Source organism: Meleagris gallopavo, chromosome 1, assembly GCF_905368555.1.
Source record: "Meleagris gallopavo chromosome 1, MGAL_WU_HG_1.1, whole genome shotgun sequence".
Taxonomy (NCBI): Eukaryota; Metazoa; Chordata; class Aves; order Galliformes; family Phasianidae; genus Meleagris; species Meleagris gallopavo.
The window spans coordinates 171,036,905-171,058,035 of record NC_139404.1 but is presented as its reverse complement, the minus strand read 5'-3'; the positions used below and the strand labels follow the sequence as shown (position 1 = coordinate 171,058,035).

General features: G+C 34.7%; 1 protein-coding gene across 12 annotated transcripts in view; it reads left to right on the top strand.

The window, feature by feature from the left end:
* The window catches only part of NBEA (neurobeachin), a 469,696-nt gene that overhangs the window by 171,705 nt on the left and 276,860 nt on the right, over positions 1–21,131 (top strand). For 11 of the 12 annotated variants that reach the window (XM_085216030.1, XM_085216022.1, XM_085216029.1 and 8 more), the window contains 2 exons: positions 5,738–6,176; positions 17,698–17,852. In XM_085216030.1, the coding sequence (XP_085072156.1) occupies positions 5,738–6,176; positions 17,698–17,852 (594 nt within the window). The remainder of the gene's footprint in view (positions 1–5,737; positions 6,177–17,697; positions 17,853–21,131) is intronic. The other variant, XM_085216021.1, reaches the window with a different exon arrangement.

Genomic DNA, 21,131 nt, shown 5'->3' with positions numbered 1-21,131 from the left:
ATAATTTTGTTTCTCCAATTGCACTGGAAAGAATCTTTCATTATTTATGTGGGTTTTGAGTTTACACAAGACAAAAAGTAAAAATATAACTAACAACATAAACTCTTACAAAAACTAGGGAAATTGACATAGAAAAATGAAAACATGCTATCATATTGTTCCTAATTTTTGCTTGTTGTTATTTTCTTTCAAACGCAGAAGTGAGCGATGTCTGATGAGTAGGGCAGAAGCAAGACTTTACTTTAAAAAATTGCCTAAACAGATCAAGAGTTGCGTGTTTTAAGTATTTTTTTTAACACCCTTTCTTTGAAGAAGATAGAAAGAGCTGACTTATCTCCCTGCCTGAGTCCAGGATTGATTGTGGGGAAAAGCTATATTTTAAGACTTATGAGGAATTTGAGCAAATAGGAGTAATTTCCAGTAAGCAAAAAGAGAAGACATCCACTTGCAAGTGGAGAAACAGTCTGTTATCAGCTCTGTCCTCTGCCAAGCAAGGTCTTCGTGACTGCCTTCCCAACCTTGATTTCCCCATCCTGTCTATCTTGCTCCATTTTGCTCCCATTTCAGAGCCTTTCTCTTCTGCGAATGTGTTCTGCTAAATAAAATTCACTGATTCTCAGTTAACCTTGCCTCAGAAATAACCGAATCCCATTAATTCCATTTCTGAGATGGGGCCAATTTTGTTCATTAATGCATAGTTATTGAATGAAGAGTAATACTCCCTGGGCTGCTGAATTGAATGTACATTGTGTGGTTGGGCAAGAACCAGCGTGACTATGTAGGGCTTTTTTTTCTATAGCCTATTGTAACTTCCACATAGAAATAGAAATGCCATTAGGACCAAAGTTACTGAGTGAATATAGAGCAGCTTGGAATGCTAATGTTTCTTCTAGTGTGATTCTTCTCACTCTTGTGCCTCATCTTCTGACTGACAATATTTCCATTGCAACTCCCTTTTGTATTACTTCTTTCAACATAGTTTTAAATTACCACTCTTTGATTCTATCTTCATATTTAGTTCTTCATTTCTGTCCTGTAAAGGACAGGTTCTGTGCCACCTGTCCTGTGCAAAAACTAGTAGATCAGTGTTGCTAGGAAGAATATTTTCACATTTCTTTATAGCCAAGTGTTTGGCCATTGATTAGTTGACTCTGCCACTTCTGAAGGAAGCTGTAATATCATGGCCTTGATGGCCTGAAAGTGTCTTCAGCCTGCAGTATATGCCCCCTGAAAATTTGTAGAATACTGAGGAGGAGCATTTTGAAATGCACCTAATAAGGTAATTATCAGTGTCATAAAAGCTGTACAGAGAACAGTGCATACATTTTCCAGTGCATGTGCAGACTGGAAGGTAGTAATAACTCTTATACCTGAATTTCCCCCAGAGCTTCCATTTAGCAAATGTTGCTACATTGCTTGCATCAGACATTTGACAATGACAGGGATAGTGCAGCTTTCATATAAATTTCTTCTTGAGTTGGAAAGTAATGTATTGAGCCATAGTGTAAGCAGTTAAAGATTTTCAATTGTTTTTTTTTTTCTTGTTTTTGTGTACGATGGGGTTTTTTAAAGTCAATTTAGAAAGAAAAAAGACAATGGGAATATATACACAATTTCTCCATTTTTAAGTAAATAAAGATTAAAACAAGAATATTTTGTGTTGTTGATTTTTTATAGTGGCAAAATGTTATGTGTTTGCCGCCAACACAAAATGTTTCCTTATTCTTTAATAAACAGAGTAGGTTTTGCATTGTTCAAGCATTTAGAGGCAGTGAAATAACTGTTTAGGTATCTCAGATAGTTAAAACAATTACAATACACTTCATAAATCCCAAGCAAACAAGATATTTTAGGCAAGGAGTGTGATGGATGAGACTACCAGATATACAATATGTCATTTAGTTACCTTAAGCGCATATTTTTCCCATAATATAGTAGATGAACTCATTAGTTACAATGAGAAACAGTGAGGAGAAGGAATCTGGCTTTCAACTGCATGTTTCTGACAGGGTTAAGATCACTAGATCTAGCAATGTTTCTGCTTTGTCTACTGACATGGCCTATTGCTGCGCAGAACTGATGAGGTTTGCTGAAAATTTCCAAGCTTACTGTCAGAATGCTCTAACATCAACAGATGTAATCAGTTACGTTTTTGATTCCGTTCATTTTTAAAATTATCAGTTTGCTAAGTTGCTTTGAGTTCTTTGGATTTTTTATGAAAGCATAAGCATTGCAGGTTTAAGATTTTTAATGCATAACAATATGAAGTACTGATTCCTTAGTCCTGAATTCTGAAAGTTACAGAAGTGCTATCCCAAATTATAAATGAAGAATAAAACGTATCTGCATTGCTGCAAATCAAATTTGTTGTTTTCTGTGACCCATCCTCAAGAGCTTAGAATTTACCCACAATAGTACCAGTAATAATGCAGATGGTTATGATATACATTTGTAGACAGATTTTTCTGAATCACAAAAACTACTTTGCAACTATACTTATTTGAGAAAAAATATTAATCAGTTCTATCCATTCTGAATTTTATTTTGTTTTGATTTACAAAAAGTAAATTTGACGTTTTAAACCCCTATGATGCTTGCTGATGCTTTGAAAATTGAGTTAATGCACTGGGTTTAGGTAGTTTTCACAGAGTGCTGTTCATAGTGAGTTTGCACTCCATCTAACTTAAATTATATTTCTGGAATTTGCATCCAAAAAAGTATTTGAATAACTACTGCTATGTACACTTCCAGCATTAATCTGGCCAGACTGTATCAGCCAAGCTTTTTTTTATTTTTTTACTGCAATAATATGTTGCTTTTTTTTTTTTTTTTTTTTGTCCAAGAATGGATCTGCATGGTGGCACTTCATCTTTCTCAAATATGGCAGTGTGTACAGTATTTAATAATGAAACTACCAAAGTCTTCTCTAGTGCCATTAATACTGAGCTGTTTTAAGAATTACTTTTTTTCAGCAAAGTTTGGAATCATGATTGCCTTTTCCTTGACAGTGTGGTATTGGTAACTGAATAATTACCCAGTGATTGATATCAGTCATATTTTGTGACACTCTAACTTTGCTGAAATTTACTTCTTTGGCTGTATTTTGTTTGACAGTAAATACTAAGAAAGCTCTTAGTTTAGCCTTCTGGTGTTCTACTCTATTACTATATTTTATTCCAAAGTAGATCCTGAAATCTTGCTTACTGTTGAACTTTTGTAGTTATCCAGATCTTTTTTTTCTCCCCCATTTCATAATAGGAAAAAACATGTTTGGTATTCTCCAGTCATATGTTGCTGTCTCCACTTAAATGTCTGGAAAAAAATATTTGCAATTACATCACTAATTTCATAAACTGCTTTCTTAAAAATTGGTTTAGAATCAATTGATTCCCACAGTTTTGATACATTTTAATTTTACTTCTGGTTTTGTTGGGGCATTTGAATTTCCAGAACATTTCCACAAGCTTTACTGCCCTTGGTTTTATGTTGGACATCACTGACCTTAATGAAAATTGAGGGTAAATGTACCCTAAGTCTGCCATATAATGTACCTTCATTTATGTATAGTCTTCTTCATTTATGTAACAGTGGAATCTTATTTTATTTAGAACCTTATTTTATATAGATTACAATATACCTTCCTTTCACTTTCAGCAGTTTTTTCTTCCTGTTTACTATTGGAATTGAATAATCAGCAGAGAAATATTTTCTTTGGCTTTTATAATCTGAATCTTTTTCCCAAGGAGCAAGAGTCAAATCGTTTAGCTCCCTAAAGCTATAGACACAATTTTTATATTCTTTATTAGCAGTAACAGCTTCAAGCTGTTCAAGTCGGAGTCTGAATTATCATAAAGTAGCCACAACTTCATATACAGTGCTATGGCTCCTGTAACTACAACCAAGCATTTGTAAGATGTGGGTTCTGTCCCGGCCTTTTGGCATTTTCTGTAGCTGTCTCCCCAAGCAGGTAGAATATTCAGCACAGAGGTGCAATTCCTGCTTAAATAGGGCAGCAGTCATCTGCTACAATCAGTCCTACTCTTTCCATTGGTTCAGAAGTGTTGTCTTTAGATGGATGAAGTTTAAAGAGACAAACAAGCAGAAAATTCATTAGGCTCATGCTGTGGATCAGATGTCCCTCTGTGCCAAATATGGGCAGTACTAAGTAGTATTGGATTTTTTACTTCCTGACTGGCAGATGCTAAGTGCATCAAATGCAGCTCATAAATCCTGCTTCTACTTCCTGCTTCAGAAAACAAGGCACATATCCATTTGGTAAGAAGTGTTTAAAGCTATTAGGAGCAAAAGGAGGAGGAAGTGGCTTCGGCTTTTATGGCTGTTAAAAGCAAACAATATACCATATAATGGGCCATTATGCTTTGTATTTTTAAAAACTATTGTTTTCTATCTGTATCTGTTTGTCAACACTTCTAAGTATGGTTCTTTTTACAGTAGAATTTGTTCAAACACATACATAATCTTACATGGAATATTTTTTTCTGGGTATGTGCGCACCCAGAAGCGTATGTCCTGGTGGTAAATACATAGATATTTTACAGCTGGTTGTATTACAGAATTAGTAATTGTCTATGTGCTTGTTATTAAAGTTATATTGTTGATGGATATTTTTGTTTGAAATAAGTAGATAGGCAAAGTTTAATCTCAGTATGTTTCTAAAATATTTCCAAAATATCTAAACTATCCCCTGAAAAAGTGTACATCCTTCATACAGCAATGAGCTACATTTTCTTATCAGTGTAACTGCCTCAATGAAAATAACATAGTTTGAAATTTTTTAAATCATTTTGAATGCAAGCTTATTAAAAAAAAAAAAAAGACAAATATGCAGTTTAATCACTTTTGCTAACTTTCCTCTGATCATATAAAATTATTCTTATCTAATGAAGTTGTTGTCTGTTTCACTGCAATAATGAATAGAAGTATGCCTTCTCGGTTACAAGATGCTGTAAAGTCCATTTCAATCTGGAAATGTTCCAAACTCAGCAGATTTCACTTTCCCGTCTTCCCATCTCTATAAATCTGAGTTTATTTTGTTCTTAACATTTGCCAGAATTTTTACCTTTTGTAGTGAAGGAAGTTATTTAAAAAATGAATAATAGCATCTTTATTATTATTATTATTATTCATGTACAAATAAATTTAATGTAAATTTAATGAATTTAATGCATTTAATGTAAATCCATGTGTGTAAAATGTGTATAACGTGCATTTTAAACAAAAGGACAAAGCAAACTAAATGTCCAGCAGTTTTCTTTTGAATACAAGCTTAAGATTTGCTGTCAGCAATAAATATCCTATGTGATTATGTTAGTAATCCTAAAGCATAAGTGGTTGCATTTTTCTTTAACATCAACATTTAACTACAACAAAGTAGTTTCACAAGGGATTCCTGTATGCAGTGTCTATCAGTTATGATTTTTAATGTTGTTATTCCTGTTATTCCTGACAGTATTCTGGTATTTGATTACTGTATGAGTTGTGGGCTGTAAAATCAAAATGTAACTGAGCTTGCACTTTGGGCTCTCCCTTACAAGTCTTTAAATATGCAAAAGAGGTGTTGAAACCAAAATGTTTTGTATGCAGAATGAGTATTCAGGCGTAAATTCTTAAGATTTGTGGGCTTTCTAACGTAAATTTCTGTATTACAAAACTTCCTAATTATATTTGTAGGAAAAAAAAAATCTAAATATTATTCAAAATCTCTATTTCACTGCAGAGACACCAACTGTGTTTCCAGAAAACATCAAAGATAAAGAAACACCAACACCAGTTGAAGATATTCAGCTGGAAAGCTCTATTCCTCATACAGATTCAGGAATTGGTGAAGAACAGATGCCTAATATTTTGAATGGGACAGACTTGGAGACCAGCACAGGCCCTGATGCTATGAGTGAACTGTTGTCTACTCTGTCTTCAGAAGTGAAGAAATCTCAGGAGAGCTTAACTGAAAGCCCCAGTGAAATCTTGAAACCCTCATCATCGATATCCAGTATCAGCCAAAGCAAGGGCATCAATGTCAAGGAAATACTGAAAAGTCTCGTGGCAGCCCCAGTTGAAATTGCAGAATGTGGTCCGGATCCAATCCCTTACCCTGATCCTGCTCTGAAGAGAGAAGCTCAGGCTATTCTTCCCATGCAGTTTCATTCATTTGACAGGTATATGGCTGGATTCATTATTTTACATTGATTAAATTTAGAAAATTGATGAATTTTTCAAACATTGTTATTCTGCTATTGTTTTAAATTTGACTGTTAAAAAATTGCTGTATTACTTCACCTTTTCTTTTTTAGCAAATTATACTGCATAGAATAGACAAAAGCGATTCAGCTTGGTTTTCTCTGTCAGCAGTGAATAGAACTCCAAATTAATAGTAAAAGAAGCCTGTTTTATAGAAATATTAAAAATCTTCTATTTTTCTTTTAAAACAACAGTTTAATGAAGAGGGAGAGTAGTATCTGCTGATACAGAACAAATTGGTTGAATATTTTTTCGAAGGCTTAAATCTTGGATCCATCACTTCTTTCCTAGTACTGAGATACTTCAGCCATGGCAAATGATTTGTATAGTCGTAGTGGAAACCAGACTTACATCTTTAAAAAGGAAATAAGCTGAAATCTAAGATGGATAAGATATAAATCTAAGATACATATATATATATATATCTTATATGTATATATAGAGAGAAAAAAGATATATATTGAATAGTTGAACATTTACACAAGGAATTCTTTTTCCTGCTTTTTTGGGCTGTAGATTCCAAACTTCTCATGAAAATAATTTACATTAAATATCCAGCCTGTCTGAGTTACCACAGTTTCATTTCAGGGTAAGATGTGCAACTGACAACATTCTTCTAGGAGAAGGGTAGCCTGTTTTATTGTGGGCTCAACCTTAAGCCGAGTAAAGATTTAACTCGTGCTGATGTGATTAAATTTTCTGATATAACAAGATTCCTGCAGTTTCCTTGTAAAGTTTTTTTGTTTGTTTGTTTGTTTTTGTTTTGTTTTGTTTTTTAATCTGAACAGAAAATAGGAGGAATTAAAGATATAAAATATGTCTCGAAACTTACAGGACAGTTGTTAAAAAAACAGTTCCTCCTGTAGGGAAAATAAATAAAATTCTAAAGAAAAGGAAAACTGAAACAATTGAACAGCTATGTAATGATTTATAAGAAAAAAAAATCCATCTGCATTTACGGAAGACCTACAAAAATGTCAGTATTGTTTTCATTAAAGTCTTAAGAAATAACAATGTGCAATCAATGTTTCCAGCATAAACAATGAGGTGCAAGAAGATGCATGAGAATTTTGGAACAAAAGTGAAATACTTTTTCATCATGAACTGCATAGAAAAGCTGATGACTTTTGTCTGTATGTATAGATTAGTACAGAGGCTGCTTTTCCGAAATAATTCAATAAACAATCAACATCTGTTGTTACAAAGAAGATTGGATTGAGATGGGAACAGTGGAATGTGCCCTACTTGCAATGAATATCACCTTTTCTAATGTTATTTTAGCTCTTATAGCCATTTCAGAGAAAGCTTACTTAGCAAGTACTTCATTAAGGAGATATTTCTTGTTCATCAGTGTGCCTATGTTAATTTTAGACTGACTTCAGTGTGAAGTGAAAAATATTTTTTCCTCTCTGGTCAGGAATTTTTCTTTCATCCTGTATGAGGAGCCATCATATTCCAAAATTTCAGAAATGTCTTTCTGTACATTAAGAAGTAAATAAATTTATGGTGAATGCAGAATTAATAGCACATAACTGTAAGCACAAAAAAGGTTATTTACTGGAACCTATTCAGTTGATTTCTACCTTGGTTAATTAAAAGAAAAATACTCCATTCAGATGTTTATTATTAATTCACAAGATGCTAGAAACCTAAGTTAACATGGTGGCATATTAGCTTATCAGATGTCTTTGTAGCCTTTGGAGTGAACTTAGCATCAAAATGATTGGAATGATGAGTTTAAATTCCTGAAGTACAGCTTTATTAAAAGCATTAAATTCTACATAGAGAGGATTGCAGTAGGTTGACTATAACCTCTATTTTGTGTGAGCACAAATGAAAATTAGATTCTTCTTGAAACAAGGACCATCATTATAGATGCTCAAAAATAGTTCTGTAGAACTATGGAATTGTTTGAGACGTGCTGTATGTCTAGAGTTTACAGACACTTCATACTTAATAGGTTCACTTGGGACTTAGAAGCTTTGAGGTTTCTTTCACTGCTTGCTTTGTTTGATTGTTCTTATCTGCTCTCTTACCCTGCTGACCAAGTTGTGATTCTGTTGTTATCTGTACAAAGCATACAGCTTTATTTGCATCTTGCATCTTGGTAGTAGTGTTTGTTGTGCCACATCAGCCTTTGGTATTATTTATTTCTTCAGGAAAAAAAAAAAGAAAGAAAGAAAGAAAAGATCCATTGTATTGACTTTGTTAGGACATTTTTTTTTCTTTAATAGGACATGTTGCTATCTGATTTTGTTGAGTGAGGTAGATCATACATTTTATTATAACCCACAACTGTGAAGAAAACATTGGAAGGTTAGGGCAAGTCCACAGGCTCAAGAAGCTTATATTCTTACCAAGAATATTGGTATATATCAATATTGGTATATATCAAGAAGCTTATATTCTTACCTCCACAATTAAAGGGATATTACTGATCTGCTGGTATTGTCATAAAAACACTAGTGTTCTTAGCCTAGGACAGGACAGGACATCAACTTGCTGTTTGGACCTCCTGGCTACATCCCTGAATGCTGACCATTGTTTATACATTGTTATCTGTGTGCTTTGCACATGGTTTCAAAGTACTTACATTAATTTTGTGGTAATCTCTAGAGGTAAAAGATAGGTGGGTTTGTTGGTTTTTTTTTTTTGCTTTTCTTTATAAACTTGCAAAGGAGAATCAGATTGAGATCCCAAACCTGAAATTTTCTAGGGAGAGTGTGAAACAAAGGTTGTTCAATAATAATATATTTAATTATATTGTTTAGATTTAATTAAAATATAACCTGAGAAATCATTATGACTTTTAGCTTGTGATGATTTATGATTTTTTTCTGTGGCCTCTACAATTCTAATCAGCACTGAAATAAAATGAAAAAAGCTACAGGTTAGTTGCTTGTCTGCATTTTCATGCAAATAGAATTGTGTTTACTTGTATAAACTAATAATCAAAATAATACACACTGCATATTTTTTAGAAGCTAACACTATGTCTTTGGACCATGTTATTATAGGTTCTGTTGCAGTAGTTTATGCAGCTTTTGGTACTTCATTGAACCTTGTGGCCACTGGTCATGTTTATCCTCTCTGGGGAGAATCGTGAGCAATAGAGTGTATTGTTTTGCCAGATTTTATTTGTTTCATTTAAGCTTTTTTTGTTGGCTTTTATAAAGTACACATGGTCATTCTGTATTTATCAGCAAATCAAGATTGCAGAAATGCATTTTTCACTTTAATGAAAAGGTATTCCTAGTGATTTTTATTATTATTCATTTTTTTGCTTACATTTGGATGGCTACGTGTCTTAGAAGAGTTGCAGTAATAAATAATTACTAGAAAATGAAGAACATCTTTGTTGTTTTAGAGGCTTTCTTTAGCTATAATTGCTCATTTTATATGTAGGTAAATAACACATGAAGCGAACTGTAATAAATAGCATTCAAGTTAAGAATTCTATTTTATCATTTAATATGATGCATTTTGCTCTGCATGTTCTTGCAGTTGCACGCTGCTGATATGTTCACAGAAGTCATTGTCTAACACGCTGCAGTGCATTCTTAGAATTTGTGCAGTTATAAATGAAATGTAAAAGCAGAAAATGTGTCCAACATGTTTTATCGAGCGGGACTTCTGTGCAGTTAATGTATGCAGCCGTTCAAGCACTATCGAATGTAAATGATGAGGTGATATTGATGAAAGGAGGGGATTGAGGTCTCAGGGGGCGCTGATGACGGATTGAACAGAAGCGGCCTTGCCCCGAACGTAACTCAAGTCTGTCGTCTTCACTGCTCAAAGCCATAATGGGAGGTGGCAGTCTGAAATGAGTTGCCACGGCAAAGAGTATTATTTTTGAAATGCTTTCACACAAATCACTAGGCCCTGCATACAACTTAGTTTCATGCTTTAATGTCATCAGGAGGCACAAATTGGTGTGTCTAATTGTTTGCCACCTGCCAGCAAAATGAGCTGCCAGCCAGCCAGACGGGTTTGATTGTCTGTCAGTGATTCAATAGATTGAGAGTGACAACATCAAAAATTTCACTTCAAACTCTGGAGCTCTGAGCAGCTTTTCAGAGACCTCTTCCCCACAAGTGCTTCTGGACAACTGCATTTTTCAATTAGTTTTCAATATATTGCTGCCTTCTGCCTCATCTGTCTTAAGGTAGCGGTAATTACATTATGAGCTGTATAAACAGATTTCTGAGGCACGTGAGCCCAGATTCTCAAAGTTATGACATGTCTTTTAACGTCAAACTGAATTCCTTGAAAATGGCATCCAGGACGACATTTTTAGAAGCAAACACAAAAGGGTTATTTCACCTAGATTTGCAACTAATGGAGCATAACTCATCAATAATTCCTTTGTGCATTCTCATCTTCCACCTGACAAAAATCAGTATCCGTTGTTGACTTTAGAGTTTGGGGATTTTCTTGGGTTTTAGTCAATTTGAATTTGTCCCACTAGAAAACTCAAACCACTAACATTTGTGAATTTATTTCTAATTCTATCCAGGACTGCATGCTAAAGTGTTTTTTTTTTTTTTTTTCCATTCTACTTTTTTTCTAGTAGAGAGCTGTTAGAACAAAGCTGTTTTTGAAATTGAGAGTGCTCTTGGTTGTACCTATTGTTTATTATTCTTTCAAACTGAGATAATTTATATATATTTTCTGTAGTTAGCAGAATTATTCCAATAGGAAGCGTTGTTGTATAAGCTGAAAACATTGAGTTCCTGGGGGTGAGAACAGTTATTTTTCTCCCTATTAAATATGTTGTTCACCTCTAATTACGACATTACCACTTTCTAAATTGGAATATTACAGAGTTTTATAGTTTAAATGCTCAGTAAATTCTTTAAAACCACATCTTGAAATATTTTGAAGGATCCACTTTTGAAATATTTTAATCTTGTTTTTTTGTTTATAGTTGGTTTTTGGTTTTCCGTAGAAAGTCTTTGGGCTTAAAGCTATTTATATGATAGAGAAGGTGGACATTTTGTGAGACTCAGTCAGGATACATGTTCTGATAGATGTCAGATACATGTCAGATAGCATGAAGAAAGAAGGTACTTTAAGATTACATTTAAATCGATAATTAAATCAATAATTATAATTATCGATAATTACTATATTTGGAAGTATTACTCAGAGTCTCTGTGTTTTGATAGAATATATGTATATATATATAAATTTTACTGATCAATAGAATGGGAAAAAGACATCTGTGAGAAAAGTAGTAGTATGAGGAGAAAATATTACTTCTTATAGTAAAGACTTGAGAGCTCTTCACTCTATATTTCCTGAAGTAGCAGCTAAAATACATCCAAAAGAATGGGAATTATAGTTTCAGATCCTGTTATACAAAGAAGGGAGCTGAAGTTGCATTGTCTGTATTCCTGGACAGTGTCATAGCCTCTGATGTACTAAATAAAATGGAGGAAAATGTGGGAAGGCTACTCCATCCCAGCTGTTCATTTAGAACAGCTTCATCCTATATTTGTTAATAGGTTCTAGTTAACAAAAATTTGGTATATTAATCCTTGATTGTTTTTCATCAAGCTGTTATCATGTTCCCTTTGTTGTCATTTAGCAGTCTGTGCTCAAATAGCTCTTTAAAAATGCATCTTATAACCTGTATGATGTGCATCTTCTCATATTCAGTGCATGAAACTTTAGCTATAACTTATCTGAAGTTTATATATGGTTCATCAGGAGAAGCTAGCATCGTTTTACTCTATCATATGATTCAGTAGATATGCAGCTGAAAATTATGCTGGATTTCTGTCTTGTCTTTTTTTTACCTGCATAGGCCCATATAAAATAGATGTTAGATTTGTATTGACTTTTAAAAACTGATGCTTTTTAGTGCTTGATTCTTTGATTTTTTTTTACATCATAGATACATGATTAGGTACATTCCCCAGTCACGGCCATCTCATAATATTTGCTAATAGTTTTTTTGTTATTCAGTGATTTTTCCGGCATTTAATATATGATGTTTTACCTTACGCTCTATTCATATTCTTTAAATTCATTACATTTGCAGTATTTCCAGTTTCTTTATTCAGCCATGACCATTCATCTTTCTTGATAGCTTTTTATCTCTTACAGTTTTTCCTTGTTTCTTGTCAATATATTTTCTTATTTTAGATGCTTCAGTTAATTTATCCTAAATGCAAGGGAGGTACAAGGGACTGTGAATTACAATGGGGGTGAACACTGAAACTCCTGCTTCATCTGAGAATAAAAAATCAAAGGCCTTCATTTCCTTGTTCTAAAACCACTCTTGAGATGATTCACTTCCTTTATTTAGAAAAAAAGCACATTTTCTTTAGTAGGTTAGAAGCATGTTATATTCTTTAAAATTTGGAAGTTTTGATGAATGCATTATATAAAATAATTTAAAAATCAGTAACTGGACATTCAGCACTAAGACTTCATTTGCACATTTCAGTTACACGTTACACGTTAACAGTGTAATTTTCTATCTAAACATTTCGTAATGTTTCGTAAGCTGCAGACAAATTCTGGAGCCATTTGCTGAAGTTGTTTAATACACTACATGAGTGATGTGCAGGTTAGACCAGCATTCATGTTAAACATTATGTGAATTATGATTACTTCAGACCTAGACTTGGAATTTGAAAAAGACGCTCAGAGCAACAGAATATTCATTAGTGGGCCCATTTCTTTTTAGAATTGTAAACTACCTGATGAACTGAAAAAGAAAATCAGTTGCTAGAGTCAGTTCCTACTAATCCTTTGCTGACTAACTCATTGATGAACATTTGGGACTGGAATTATGTGCTGCAGAAAATTGTGAACAATTTTGGAATGAAGTCTGAAATATATTGTGTAAAACATTGTCTAAAAAGAAATGTCAGAATATTTTCTTCTAGTCCTTAGATTTCTGTTTCTTCATGAGAGAAATGTCTGGATGTCTGTCAGAGTTGCATATAAGGCATCTATCACATAAATTTCTTTTTTCCATTCATATTATCTTCAGGTAAATAACTGTGCATCTTTCATAAAGCTGCTTTGGTTTGATTTGCCTTCTGCTTTCACTCTGTAGACCATTGGAGTGATTTGATTGGCTAAAAGAATGTTGTTTTGTTTTGAACTTGAAAGCAATCAGTCGTTCTATTTCACTTTTCTTGCTCTGTTGCTACTTTGTTTTGCACATTCTTTTGTTCATTCTACTGTGTTGTTCATATGTCTACTTAGTCTCCTTCATCTGCATGTCATTTTGTATATTTACTTGCTTTGTCTTGTTTTATTAGTAGGAATGAGACATTTTGACAAGATTACCATGTATGACATGTCAGAAAAATGCATTTTCTTTCAGCTAGGTTGATCGTGTCTCACTAATATTACATACACTTATGGCAGAGATGTTTCTCACCATGTTCCTTCATAATTTTAAATTTAATAACACCTGACCTGTCTTCATATCCTGATTCATAACTTAAAAAGACGTGAACCACATGTAGAACATCAGTACTTGTTGAACATGGGGAAAACTGTCCCTTTTTTGCATTGCATGATTTTCAGCCTTACTTTACACTCTTAATAAACTAGTCTCCTAAACTTTACCAGGAGGCTGGTCTGTTGTGTCTCAGGAATGAAGTTGATATATGTAGTCCTTGCTTTGCAGTGTAGGTAATCTTTTGGATGCTGTGGAAGACCAATTAACTCTCTGAAGCTAAGAAGAGAGATTTTGAATTTGGCTTCATATTTTTTTTGGAAAGTTAGTGAAGAAATAGGAAATAGTTCTATAGCATTATATCAGCAATTTAACAGATTCAAATAGGAGACTTTATAGGATGAGAAAAATATTTTACTTAAAAAGAAAGGGAAAAAGAAAAGGAAGAAAAAGACGAAAGGGGAAAGGAGAAGGGAAAGGAGAAAGGGGAAGGGAGAAAGGAAAGGAGAAAGAGGAAAGGAGAAAGGAAGGGAGAAAGGGGAAAGGAAAGGAGGAAGGAAAAGAGAAGGGATAGGAGAAGGAGAAAGAGGAAAGGAGAAAGGAAAGGAGAAAGAGGAAAGGAGAAAGGAAAGGGGAAAGGGGAAAGGAGAAAGGAAAGGAAAGAGGAAAGGAGAAAGGAAAGGGGAAAGGGGAAAGGAGAAAGGAAAGGAAAGAGGAAAGGAGAAAGGAAAGGGGAAAGGAGAAAGGAAAGGAAAAAGGAAAGGAGAAAGGAAAGGGGAAAGGAAAGGAAGGGAAAGGAGAAGGAAAGGAGAAAGGAAAAGAGGAAGGAGAAGGGAAAGGAGAAAGGAAAGAGAAAAGGAAAAGGGAAAGGAGAAAGGGGAAAGAAGGGAAAGGAGAAAGGAAAGAGGAAAGGAAAGGAAAGAGGAAAGGAGAAAGGAAAGGGGAAAGGGGAAAAGAAAGAGGAAAGGGAGAAAGGAAAGGAAGAGGAGGAAAGGGGAAAGGGGAAAAAGGGAAAGGAAGGAAGGAAAGGGGAAAGGGGAAAGGAAAGGGAAAGGGGAAAGGAGAAAGGAAAGGGGAAAGGGGAAAGGAAAGGGAAAAGGGGAAAGGAGAAAGGAAAGGGGAAAGGGGAAAGGGAAAAGGAAAGGAGAAAAGGAAAGGGAAGGGAAAGGGGAAAGGAAAGGGAAAAGGGGAAAGGGGAAAGGGAGGAAGGAGAAGGGAAAGGGGAAAGGAAAGGGAAAGGAAAGGAAAGGAAAGGGGAAAGGAAGGAAAGGAAAGGGAAAAGGGAGGAAAGGGAAGAAAGGAAAGGAGAAAGGGGAAAGGAAAGGGAAAGGGAAAGGAGAAAGAAGAAGGAAAGGAGAAAGGGGAAAGGAAAAGGGAAAGGAGAAAGGGAAGGAAGGAAAGGAAGGAAGAAGGGAAAGGAAAGGGAAAAAGGAGAAGGGAAAGGGAAGAGAAAGGGAGAAGGAGAAGGAGGAAAGGAGAAAGGAAGAGAAGGAAAGAGGAAAGGGAAAGGGAAAGGAAGGGAAAGGAAGGGAGAAAGGGGAAAGGAGAGGGAAAGGGAAGGGAAAGGGAATAGAAGGGAAAGGGAAGGGGGAAAGGAGAAATGAAAGGGGAAAGGGAAGGGAAGGGAAATGGAGGAAGGAAAGTGGAAGGGAAAGGGAAAGGGAAAGAGAAATAGAAAGGATCCCACTCACACTCTTGTCTCACATTTGCAAGCAGTAGAATGTATGTGTGTCTAAGAAGTCTGTGAAACACTCAAATACCTCATGCTTGCATCCAGGTGCATGTCCAGTATCTGCTGCAATGACATGTATAGCATGGATACACACTTCTTTCTCACATCTCCTAGTTTCTTTTTTAAAAAATATTTAATTTTCCTAGAAGATGGGTTGTTTGAGGTTTTTTTTGTTTGTTTGTTTGTTGGTTGGTTTTGGTTTTTTACCCTTGTGGAGCTATCAACAGCATCTCTGTCCTTTCCCACCTTTATGAGCTGTACGTTGCTACACACGTTCTTGGGCTGCTTAATATATGCACGATTAACATAGGCCAGTCTGAGATTGCTGTGTGATTTCTTCTTGTGCTTCAACCCCAGATATAGTAGGACGGTTAAGGTAAGAAGGGACTACTGGAGGTCACATGGCCCAGCCCTTTCTCCTGCAGGGACACCAGGGCATTGTGCCATGCACCATGTCCAGGCAGATCTGGAAGATCCCCAAGGATGAGATGTCACAGCCTGGGCCTGTGCTCTATCATCTGTGGGATATCCAAATTCATACTTCATTGGCACTAATCTTAGCTTCCTTATTGCATTTCTGTACAGAGATGCTGTAGGTTATGAATGGTTTTAATTTCCTTTTGAGATTACTATAATCAGGACATACTCTTTCTTCAGATGCACAAGATGTCTTGTTTGTGTGACACTGTAGGGACTCTGTTCTTGTTGGTACCTATTCAGTATTCCTGAACTCAGGTATTCAAGTATTCCAGAAACTGAGTCTTCGGTTGAAGTATTAATTGAACTTGAGATCATTTTGCATGGATAGGAGCTAATCTTAGGAAATTTCATATTATTACATAGAGATTAGTCTACCTCTGTAGCTCAATTTTACGCACCTGCAGCTGCACTATAAACACTATATCCACAAGGATTGTAGGAGATCATTAACAACAGAGGAAAGGAATTATTTTAGGATCACTTATCTTAATCAACAGCTACTGAATTCTGCAAACTCATCTTCTCCTAATACAAATGGAAGGAGACAGATAATCATCCATATGCCTAGAAACACCTTTCTGAAGTACTTGCTTCAGGGTAGTTTTAAAACTGTCGTTTGGAGTATAGAGATGTTAGCTGGTGCTGTGATCCCCACTGAAAAGAGTAAAGAAAAAATATTACTTATGAACACTTCGTACACTGTCGTCAAGAGATAATTAAAAGAATAACAGTTGTACACAACTTTCTCAATCACCAGTACAATTTGCATCACTAGGATTTGAATTAAAATCCAGAAAGACTGGGAATTTAGATGTGTATAAACAAACTACATTACAATAGAAATAAATAAAAGAAAATAAGTTCTGCAGCTTTTGATCCATGGTGTGCTATCATATTTAAATGAAAGTGTAACAAAATAGCTACCAAAGGAACTTCTGCAGCAAAATGAGGCCACAACAAAATAGTTGAGTTTTCTTCCTACTTTGTATGGTTACAATAACTATTCTTAGCTTTAAAGAAAAATGTATCTACTTAAATAGAAAATATGTATGATGATTAAAAAAAAATTTTTTTTCAGGTTTTCTGCTGAAATATACTTTTTTGGAGCAGATACTTTTTGTAAAGTCATGGGTGTATTAAACGGAAAAATTTAAATTTACCTGTCTGCACTTTGCAGTCCTGTGCTGAAAAGGTATTAAGTAAATGTCCCTGTAATCTTTTCCTCCTTCTTCCCTTTTAATCTGTGCAAAGAGATCTTTTGGTTTTGAGATTTGAAAGAGGAGTGCTTTAAGATTAGATGAGCATATATGAATATGTTTGAGTGCAGTAAGTCATTGTATATGTGTGTATATATTATGAGATACATATCTTCTATTTTTATGTGGAAGGTATGTTCTTTTCTAAAATGCTTAGAAATTCTCAAGGCTGCTTTTTAAATGCTATTTTTAAATGAGCATAATATCCATATTCTGTGACTAAAGCAGAACAATGGCATAGTTTTTTGACATTTTCTTTGCAAATCCAGGACATGGGTGCGCATAGTGTTGTCAATAGCTTATCAATGAATGTTGACACGTTTCCATTTTGGAGGCATTGAAAAAGAAATTGAGTTTCTCAGCATCACCTGAAACTGCAGACAACAGTCAGTTAACATAGTCTTCATCTACCCAGAAAGAATAAGGAAATTGCCGTTATTGCGTGTTCTTACCAAGAGCGTTATAACGGAGTGTAATCTCATAATAAACAAATGTTCTTGCTAGTTCTGCTGTAGAGTTTTCATAATCTGCTGTTCCTTTTCCTGCAGGAGTGTGGTCGTGCCAGTGAAGAAGCCTCCACCAGGTAGCCTGGCTGTGACCACAGTTGGAGCTGCCACAGCGGGGAGCGGGCTGCCACCGGGTAGTACACCTAATATCTTTGCTGCAACAGGAGCTACACCAAAAAGTATGATTAATACAACAGGTATTGTCCTTCAATATTTTTGTGACCCCCATTTTTCCTGTCTGTTTTTTGGTTTTGTTGTTTTTAGTGATTTATTTTCTTTTTCAACCATCTTTTCTGTTACTGTTTTTGTACTTTTCAAATTTAAAAAAATAAAAGGAATATTAGGTCTTGGCCTTTGTTAGTCATAGAACTTTCTCTTGGTTTATGTTTACTATCTTTGATTCTGCACAGTGGATTTGCACAGCCTTTGAATAAGTTGAGAATTCAAGTGAACTAGCTTTTCCATGCTTTGCAGTAGAGGATGCTTGTATGATATATACCAATAAATATCTCCTTATGCATCAAAGAAATTAAAGAGTCCTAGGTAGGCATATACCATACATTGTTGAGTTCAGTTTTTTTGGTAATTATTTGTCAATAAAAATTATTCTATGGCTTTTGGAAGGTTTTTCAGTAAGAACCTACCTAATTTAACTCTGGTTGTGTCTTCTCAGTAACAGTTTATTGTGACCTATAGAAGGAGTACAGAACTTCTTAATTATTTAAAATAGTAATAGTAGAATTGTCTTTCATGAAAGAGCCTGTTGACCATGGAGGCTGTGGTTTCCTATCATAAATGAATCCTTACTGTGAGAGCAACTGATGTTTACTTAAACTCCTTTGAAATGTCAGGCTTTGATATGTTTTCTTTCTAAACTAAGCAAAAGCACTTGAGAGAAGAGCTCTCTTCAAGGATATCACAGCTGCTGTCAGAGGTTGAGAAAATGAAAATCTCCCTGGGGTTGCAGAAAATGAGGGGAAAGTTTTTGGCATCTTTCTACTTCGTGGAGTAATATGAAGACCTTCATTTTTTTTTCTTTCCTTTTGCAGATTACCTTTAATACCTGGTAATAGAACTTTCTATTTATTTAAGGATTAAAAAAAAAAATCTAAAAATCTAATAATCCTAAAGCAGATGGGAGTAATAGAGGCTCTAAATAATGTTATCATTTTTATAAATGCTTTCATTTTGTGTAGCCACTTCTGTTAATCTTGAATGGATTTCCTTTTAGGTCCTCTTGTATCATGCAAAAAATATTCTACAATGAAAATCTTGTTTTCCAAATTGTATTGAGTAGCGTGAGCTTTTCAGTCTCCTCACTGATTAAAGATCTGGAGTGTTTTGGCTGGAATGTTGTAGCTCTTCTTTGTAAGTAATAGCATTTAAAAACGAGTCACATCCCTGATACCACTTCTAGTAGAGGACAGTTCTGCAGATACCATGGTTCACTGTGGTTGAAAGGGTTTTTTTTTTCTTATTTTGTTTTTATTTTTTTTAATAGATTTTATCACTTCTTTTTTTTTTTTCTGGTAGGTTTTTGTTTTGTTTTCTTTTAGTGCAACTGTTTTTGTCTCCCAGTCTGTGGATTAGCTTGATTTATGGGAAAGTATTGATTAGGTGGAACTCCAGCAAGTATTAGATCTAATTAGTCAGAACTATATGCGTGTTGAACTTCTTGTGATCTTATTTGGTAAAGTCTTTTATGCCTGAGTTCCCCCAGATGAAACACATTGATTAATTCTCTTAAGAAATAGTTTTAAATGTATTTTCTCTCCAGCATATGTTTAAAGGTTTGAATTTATTAACAGTTTAGAAATGGTAAATGCATTAATGGCAGTAAAAATCAGCATAATGTAGAAAATGTATAAGTATTAAATTAAAATGCTCATTTCACAATTTTTAACTAAGTTAAAACAATTATCATATATGTTAGTTTTTGAGATGTAGATGTCAATTAATCAGATGTTTTCTGGTTTGTATACATGTAGACTATACAAAATTATCTATGTAATTAATGATTTTAGAATAGCAAAGAGAATTTCATTAAACATCAGAGATTTTTCCTATGATGAAAAAGGAACATTATACAGTTTTTTAAGAAACACTAGGTGTCCCCCCAAACCTATTTACAGCTGATTTTACAGTATGTCACAGATGCTGTGCCAATGTAATTTTATATTTGAGACCTGTTCTTTGCTGGACTTCTGAAGAAGGTGTGGGGTTTTTGTTTCTTTGTTTGTTTGAAGTTTCTCGTGGATTGGAATCCATGTTTATGTTCTATATGTCATCACTGTCATAGTCAATGTCATTGTCATGATGAAATGAGATGAGTGTTACTGATGCCCTTTCAATGTGTTGAGTGTTTCTGTTGAGAGATTTTCTTCCTTCATTTCTTTAAGAATATGTTTCTGCTGTTATAGAATTGATGTCTGTAATTCCTGCCCCGATTCTCAATTCTGTGTTAAACATGTCTTAGTCTGTTTGGCCTTCTCTGCTGGAGGCATCGCTGGTTAAATTACTCACCAACTGCTATTTTTAGACAAAAGCCATAATGAAAAAAAAACTTTGGAAGGAGAGGAACCTATCATTAGTTTAGTAGCACAAAAAGCCTAGTTCATTTTGATATTGTTTTGAACGTAACTGGTTTTAGTTGGCCAGCCAAAAGTCAAATCTTTATTTAAGTTTTTTTTCAAGAAAAAATATTTAAAGGGAAAAAAATATGTATTTGTCCCTCCTATCTGAAATATTTTCACTATTACCAGCATTTGACCTTGACTTCATTGTCAGATCGCTGTTTAAGCAGTTAAGAAACTGTAAAGACTTTCCTGAGATTTTATTTGTTGTTTATAAGAAATTGGACTATATATATATATATATATATATATAAATATATATATGCAGATATTTACGCCTGTATCTCAATTGCTAACACTAAGCAGCAACAAGGAGTTACCAGTAATCATTTAAAAAAGTGTTGGAACACTGTAGTTGATCCCTAAGCTTCAGTTTCTGGGTTCTCCCATCTCTCATTGCTAACCTGGCTAAATCTTCCTCATTGCTTGTCACCCTCAACTCTGGTAGCACGGCCATCCCTCCAACTACACCACTGTTGTTGATACCTATGTTACCATGATGTATTACACAGTGACTGTGCAGGAGAACACTGACAGCATTTATCAGGATTCTCTTGCTACCGCTCGTGGCCACTGTATGCCTTTTCTGTTTTGCTTCAGAGAGTCTGAACTCACAGTGCCGTTTCAGCAAACATGATAGATTGGCATTTAGAGTCTAAGTTTAGCCCTTAGCTCTGACCCAGATCACATAAAGTATAAATGTACGCTCTGTCTGCATCTTTTTTTCTGAGCAGCTGTTCACAACCCATTGAAATGATACCCTCACTGCCCTCCCTGCTTTTAAGGTCTAAAAATTCTCCTTGACTTGAGGATCAAGAAACTGAATAAGTAAAAATTAGAATC